Source organism: Notothenia coriiceps, unplaced genomic scaffold (assembly GCF_000735185.1).
Source record: "Notothenia coriiceps isolate Sejong01 unplaced genomic scaffold, NC01 NC01_scaffold00037521, whole genome shotgun sequence".
In the NCBI taxonomy this organism is placed as follows: Eukaryota; Metazoa; Chordata; class Actinopteri; order Perciformes; family Nototheniidae; genus Notothenia; species Notothenia coriiceps.
The window spans coordinates 1-7,045 of NW_011370222.1; the positions used below are offsets into that span (position 1 = coordinate 1).

At 39.9% G+C, this 7,045-nt stretch overlaps 1 protein-coding gene across 2 annotated transcripts in view; it reads left to right on the top strand.

Moving 5' to 3' along the window:
• The first annotated feature begins 689 nt into the window (after window positions 1–689).
• LOC104967685 (RAB, member RAS oncogene family like 6) overlaps window positions 690–7,045 on the top strand; it is a 22,598-nt gene continuing 16,242 nt past the window's right edge. Inside the window, exons 1-7 of one of the 2 annotated variants that reach the window (XM_010797198.1) lie at window positions 690–834; window positions 2,494–2,873; window positions 2,972–3,106; window positions 3,439–3,486; window positions 3,684–3,713; window positions 4,869–4,921; window positions 5,043–5,131. In XM_010797198.1, the coding sequence (XP_010795500.1) occupies window positions 2,744–2,873; window positions 2,972–3,106; window positions 3,439–3,486; window positions 3,684–3,713; window positions 4,869–4,921; window positions 5,043–5,131 (485 nt within the window). In that variant the 5' untranslated portion in view covers window positions 690–834; window positions 2,494–2,743. The remainder of the gene's footprint in view (window positions 835–2,493; window positions 2,874–2,971; window positions 3,107–3,438; window positions 3,487–3,683; window positions 3,714–4,868; window positions 4,922–5,042; window positions 5,132–7,045) is intronic. The other variant, XM_010797199.1, reaches the window with a different exon arrangement.

A 7,045-nucleotide genomic window follows, 5' to 3' on the forward strand; every position in this document is an offset into this window, starting at 1 on the left:
GCATTGCTTTTTGAGGAAGGAACCGGAAGTGCTAAAAATGCTAACTTACTTCCGGGTTTTACGACGCGTCACTGCGGTTCTCTATTGACACAGCCATGACTTCTAGTTAAATTCAGTGTGGCTAAAATGAAAAGCTTTGTTAAAATATGCAAGCGAGCGAAAGTCAAAGTCAGCTTATATATCCAGTCTCTGATTGTGTTACGTTATTATGAGAGTGCTCTCATACTTGTTTGATCCTGAAATTGTATATATTTATATAAATATGTGTGTGTGTATATGTCCGCATCTGATGCCTGTTAGTGTCTCATTATAGCTACCGCACTATCAATGAATTAAAAGTAAATAAATATATATAAGTCGTCATGAACACATCTGTCCATCAGAGTGCTGCTGTGCCTCCTGTCATCATTAATGAACGTCTCTTTAAAATGACCGCCCAGAGGAGAAGAGTTCTCATTTCTCTAACCGCCTGCTGCTTCCACTCCTCTCTCCTCGGTTCCCCTCCTCAGTCCTCCGGTCGCATCTCCTGTGGGCGGCACCAAGTCTCGAAGAGAGGAGTCGAGGATAGGAGTCGAGGAAGGGAAATTTGAGTATTGAGAAACCGCTCCTGTTTCCATGCTCTTATTGCACAAATGAAAATGCACAAAAATAAGCTTTATTTTGAAATCTGTAACGGAAGTTGCTCGTGTGTCTCACGCTTGACGCCGTCTGTGTAGCTGCTCTCTTTGCAAAGGAATGTCGCTGCGGCTGCTATATCTCAGCTGGGATGGAGGACTGACAGATGTTTTGAGCAAAAGATGTCGGGACAGCTATTTGGTATCTTATTGAATAACCGTGAGTATTCGTAGATGATCTGAGAGATGACATTCAGTCTAGCTGCCGTTTCATGTCACTGAGCGGAGAAGCTAAGCTAGCTAATGTCGGCTGGTTAGCTAGCCAAACAGAGCCAGGGGATAACATTACCTTTCAGCCAGTGTTGGTTACATGTTACCTCCTCTCTGTTTCAACATCGACATACCGTTTCATTTTAGCAGTTGTAGCATAATTGCTTTCAACATTGCTTCAAAGCCCTCTCCAAAGCGCTAACAGCCTGGGCAGCTACTGCTAGCAGGATAACGTTAAGGGGACAATTCACCCCAGAAGAATTGAGCCCTGTGTTATTACCGGGGACTAACGTATTGCTCTCTCCTCTCTGAATCCGAGCTGTGAGGCTGATCCTGGTACTGAATAATGGAAAAGCTGGGACACTGTGACGGAACAGCTGGAAGGCCTCATGTGTCACTCATAGTTCCCTTATAATAAACTAATCACAGAGGTGGGAGAAGTACTCAGATATTGTACTTGACTAAAAGTAAAAGTAGCAAAGTGTAGGAATACTCTGTTACAAGTCCTGCATTCAAAAGGTTACTCGAGTAAAAGTAGAAAAGTATCATCATCAAAATATACTTCAAGTACCAAAAGTAAAAGTAGTCATTGTGCAGATTGGTCCATTTCAGAATAATATATATGATATGTTTTATAATGATTGATCATTAAAGTGTTCTCAAAGCTGGTAAAGGTGCAGCTAGTTTGAATGACTTTGTATACTGCAGGGTAGCTTGTGAATTTACTCCAGGTGGAACTAAAGTCTGATTTAACACTTGATTATATTTCACATGATTCATCCACATCTGTGAAGTAACTAAAGCTATTCAATAAATGTTGTGGAGTAAAGGTACATGATTTACCTCTGAATTGTAGTGGAGTAGAATTACTAAGTAGCAAACAATTGAATTACTCAAGTAAAGTACAAGTACCTCAAAATTGTAATTAAGTGCAGTACTCCAGTAAATGTACTTAGTTACTTTACACTGCTGAATAATCCTATTGACTCAACGAAAGATCAATGTAGAACGGGCTGCGCAATTGATCAGATTTTTACCAAATCACCACATGGAGAGCAATATTTAAATCGCAGAAAGCACAATATTTGTTAAAGGCTTAATATTGCCATTTCATTTTTTTGTTTTATGACTATTTCTTCCTACTTGTGCAGCTCTTAATATAGGCATCAAATCAAACTGAAAATATCTACATTTAGCAAATTTAGCGAGGACATATTATTTGAGCTTTTTAATGTTTAAACACTGACACTAATTTGAAAAACCGAAATATATTTAGAGACAGACGAGAAGAACAAACAATATTTTGGGTTTTGAAGCGATGGAATGTTTTTGAACGCAAATGCATGCTTAGCTTTTGACTTTACTGACACATCACAATATTCTTAATGTTATTAGTTCTATCTTAGGGGACAATTGTGTGTGTCTCTTGATATGTATTGAATGTAAAACCATATGTAAAGCCTATTTCCTTCTGGCTGAACATTTCTTTTGCCGCGAAGACATGATTTTGTATTTGACCATCCTGCCTTTTTTACCATGCTTATACCTTGAAAAGGAATGGGAGGTAATTAACATCCATTATTCTTCTGTGTTTCTTTTTATTTTACAGATGATGCTCAAAACACCAAAGTAGTCACATCCACCTCTGACTGGTGATCAGGAACATCCAGTCAGATTTAAGAAGCCCCACTGACTTCAGTCAACATCTAGCCACTTTGCATCGTGTTTGCTTCTGAGCATGGATCTGTAACTTCCTCAGCCCTTCTGCACTGTTCCTTCTCTCGCTGTGTGACCAATTGTCAGGAGACCTCCACCGTACCATCGCGTGATTCTGTACCAGCCTGTGAAAGATCGTCAAGATGTTTTCAGCGTTTAAGAAGCTGGTGGGATCCGAGCCAGGGCAGCTCCGGGACAAGAACATTCCGGCTGGCCTGCAGTCCATGAACCAAAGTTTGCAGAGACGCTTTGCCAAAGGGGTCCAGTATAACAGTAAGTAATGCAGCCAACCAGAGACTTCTGCACTCAAATAAGCGTGTCTTTTTTGGATAAAATAATGTTTTTCTGTCTGTTTCCTGACAAACTTCAAGTGAAAATAGTCATCCGGGGAGATAGAAACACTGGAAAGAGCACTCTGTGGCATCGACTGCAGGGCAAGAAGTTTGTGGAGGAGTACCTGCCCACTCAAGAGATCCAAGCCACGAGTATCCATTGGAATTACAAAAGTAAGTCATCCAAACTTATGTCATCTCCAAACTGATTTGATTTGATCACCACTGCTTTGTCATGTTTCTATTTTTGGGTGTATTTAACATCTGCGCTTTGTACCTGGGTGATTTATTTCAGTGGCTCCATATCAAGGTAAAAATGTAGATTTAGTTTCAGCTAACCCAGTTTTAGAGTAGCCGCCCTATATGTTTTCTTCCATATAAAGGAAACAACTTCTTCTTCTAGTGTTTGCAATTATCGGATCCATATTAGAGTCAGCTGCACATTGAAATGTTTCCCCCCTGTGGCTAACAACGTGAATATTAAAAAGACTCTCTGTGTCCCTCAGCTACTGATGATGTGGTCAAGGTAGAGGTGTGGGACGTGGTAGACAAAGGTACGTGTTGACACACACACCCCACTTTAACACATGTTGACTGACAGACTTTGCTCATCTTTCTCTAAGAAGTTACACCTTTCTCTATCTTGTTCTGTCAGTTTTTCATGACATTGAAGCGACGCACAGTTTCACACATTTTTCTGTCCTCAGTGTTGATGTTGTCTTTTTTTGCACCTCTCCTGCACTCATCTCAGGCCAAAAATACCCTCTTCCTGAAGGTGTAGGTGAGCCCCACTATAGTGTGTAGAAGTTGAACTGGCTTGTGTGCTGTGGGTTTGTCCCGCCTCCTTCCACTCTTATCTGAATGTCAATATTCTCAAGGTTGGCTAGTCCCAGGTGTGCTGCGTGGCTACATTTCTGAGTTTGGCTGAGTGTTCTGCTGGGTGTAGATAGTGTGTGCACCGTGTGAGCCTTCATTCATTAACAGTTGTCTGTTTTTAGAGGATAACCTGTTGGTATGTTGGATAAGATGCTTTTCCATAAAGTCACATGTCCACATAGCATTTTCTGAGCGCAAACTTCTCTCTTTAATTGATTCCAATAAGGACGGAGCACATGTCTTATGCGGCCACCCTACGTAAAAGTATTTTTATTTTAATGCGCCGTTTTAGAGCGGCTGTTATGAGCGCTTCTATCAATCAATCAATCAAACTTTATTTATATAAGCAATTTTAATACACAAAAGGTAAGACAAAGTTCTTCTCAAACCAAAATCAAAAATATTTAAAATACTGCCCTACCCCCATAATAGATACCTAGTATATAATTAACACTTACATTTAAGAAAAAACACTTAAAACCAATAGAAGTCAATAAACACAGGATTGAATAAAATGTATAGAATACGATTAATAAAATAATACAAAAATAATAAACTTAACAGTTTAAGAATAAATCACAGGTTAAATTGAAAATAAAACAACTGGGGACGTCACTGTAGAAATTGGATACGCTTTTATACTGTTTTCCAGGCATAACTATCAGAACAAAGAGAGCTTTAATCTGTGGGAGCAGATAGGCCAAAATGTATACAAAGTTTGAAAGCAAGCATCCTCCGGTTGGTGCTCATAGTCAAATAATATATATGAGCACTAAGAGATAAGAGCATCCAAGGGGCGATGCTAGTCTGTCATACAACAGCTGTGATACGTTGAGTTGTAGTTGTCATATAAACAAAACAAAAAAGCACTGGAGCGTTTCTTTGATGAAATGCCCAGCGCCTTCCTGACAGAAAAAGATGCTATGTGGACACAGACCATAAGAAAAGTGGCTGTGCTGCTCTGCTTGTTTACTCACCATAATCTAACCTAAAGCAACAAACTCAATTGTGATGTCTTTTTTTGTCAGCTACTAATACTTGTAATTCCTTGTTCCTCCAGGCAAAGGCAAAAAGCGCGGAGAGAACTTGAAACTGGAGAATGAGCCCCAGGAGGTGATTATCACATGGCCGTCATGTGTTCAGGAAACATTTATAGCATGTGGGTCAGGGATAGAGTATGAGGTAGGGTCCCGGTGTCATGTGATTAATCCCTTTGTTTGATGTGTGTGTGCAGTCAGATGAGGTGGCCCTGGATGCAGAGTTCCTGGATGTGTACAAGAACTGCAATGGAATCATCATGATGTTTGACATCACCAAGCAGTGGTAAGAGCGGCCCGTCTGAATATGCATGAAGAGATACGGCTTCAGCTGAGAGCCTGCTGGCTGGCTTTTGTTCAGCTTCAAGGGGAAAACCTTGAAAGACATTTCCATGTTGCTATTTCAGGCATCAGGTTTGAGGGATTAGAGATTTCTTTTATAATATCCTCATGTCACAAGGGTCATGATGCACCAATAGGTATTTATTTACTGATTGTTGTTGTTGCCATGGTGCAACTTATACTATTTTCTTTTGTGAAGGACTTCATAATAGGTCTGCACACTTAACTGCCATTTTATCAAAATCGCAATATGGACCGGTTCATAAGGTGGCCAACAGGTGCCAACGCTACAACCGCCCAAAACACTGCCATTGGTGAAGCCTGCTGCAGCTTCAGTAATGATGCAAATATAAAAATGCAAATGTGCCTGAACACAAAGAAATGAAGAAACGTCTTCACCAACCTGACCACACATGTGTAGTGTTTAGAAAACATTCACCAACTTGAGAAAAATGAGCAGCGTTTACTTTAAAGGGGACCTATCATGGTATATTTGAATAATATATTGTAGGGCCATACCTATATAAGGTATATTTATAAGTGTTATTTTTCAAAATACCAAACAGATCATGCATTTTAGCCATGCCTCATTTTGCCTCACTCCAGCTCTGTCTTTGCATGAGCTGGAGCTGACCCCCCCCTGCAAAGGAGGGGGCGAGGCACAAGCGTCATGTTACTATGCTGTTGCTATGCCACGGCAACCTCTCATTCCCCTGATAGGTGGAGAGTTGACCATACAGGCGGAGTGCACCTCTGTGACATCATAGAGATGCAAATCAGAATCCACATGTATCAAATCCGTTGCAGCCCCGTTTTTTGAGATTTGGGTATGGAGGAAAAGAGAGAGGGTTGTATTTTCTGACACTTGGTGAGTTCCCTGGAACACCGGGGACACATATTCATAAAAGACATACAAAAGTGCATTTTGCATGATAGGTCCCCTTTAAGCGCTGAATAAACGAAACACTGATAAATTGGAAACGGAAACAGGGACACTAACTAAGCTAACATAGCTAACCAAGTCATTTCAAATATCCTGACAAAACACTTAGTTATAAAAAAGACTAACTCTGCAACAGTGACATTTGGAGAAATGTCTCCCCGTTTCCGTTGCATTTTAACAAACGCTTTGGCTAAATGCTGCACGTGTTGTCAAGTTGGTGAAAAATAGTTATTTTTGTAATAGTCAGTTGTTGCTTGCAGCAGGATATTTGATGTATTTCTTACTTTTGAATACACCTCTGTGAAAGAAAGAAGAGTGTATATATATATATATATATATATACTCGTCTAAGAGCATATCTATATACAGTGGGGCAAAAAAGTATTTAGTCAGCCACCAATTGTGCAAGTTCTCCCAGTTAAAAAGATGAGAGGCCTGTAATTTTTATCCTAGGTATACCTCAACTATGAGAGAACAAAATGAAGAAAAAATAATCCAGATAATCACATTGTCTGTAATTTTTTCGTGTTGTCAGACACGCAGTGCCATTAACTTTTAGTATGCTTACCTAAAACTTATGGGTGACCCATTATTGGTCATTTATGGCAGTATTGGTCGGAGGTTCGGATGATCGTGTCAGACGGTCTGGTTTGGGTATCTTTATTGAACCTCTTCAACTTTCAGTGCACTCACGGTTCTGTCTTTTTGTTCAGGTTTTGTAGTGACTGGGATCTCCTCTAGTCGTACTCCTTACCTCGTTTTTATTGTCGTTGTTCGCACACTTTTGTTATACACTTCTGTATTTTTCTGTTCGGTTGTTTCCCATATGTTTGTTTCATAACTCTCATTTGGTTGTTTCATTAACTCTACTTGAAAAACAACTGGTTATGAATAAAGGTGGTATTAAACGTTATT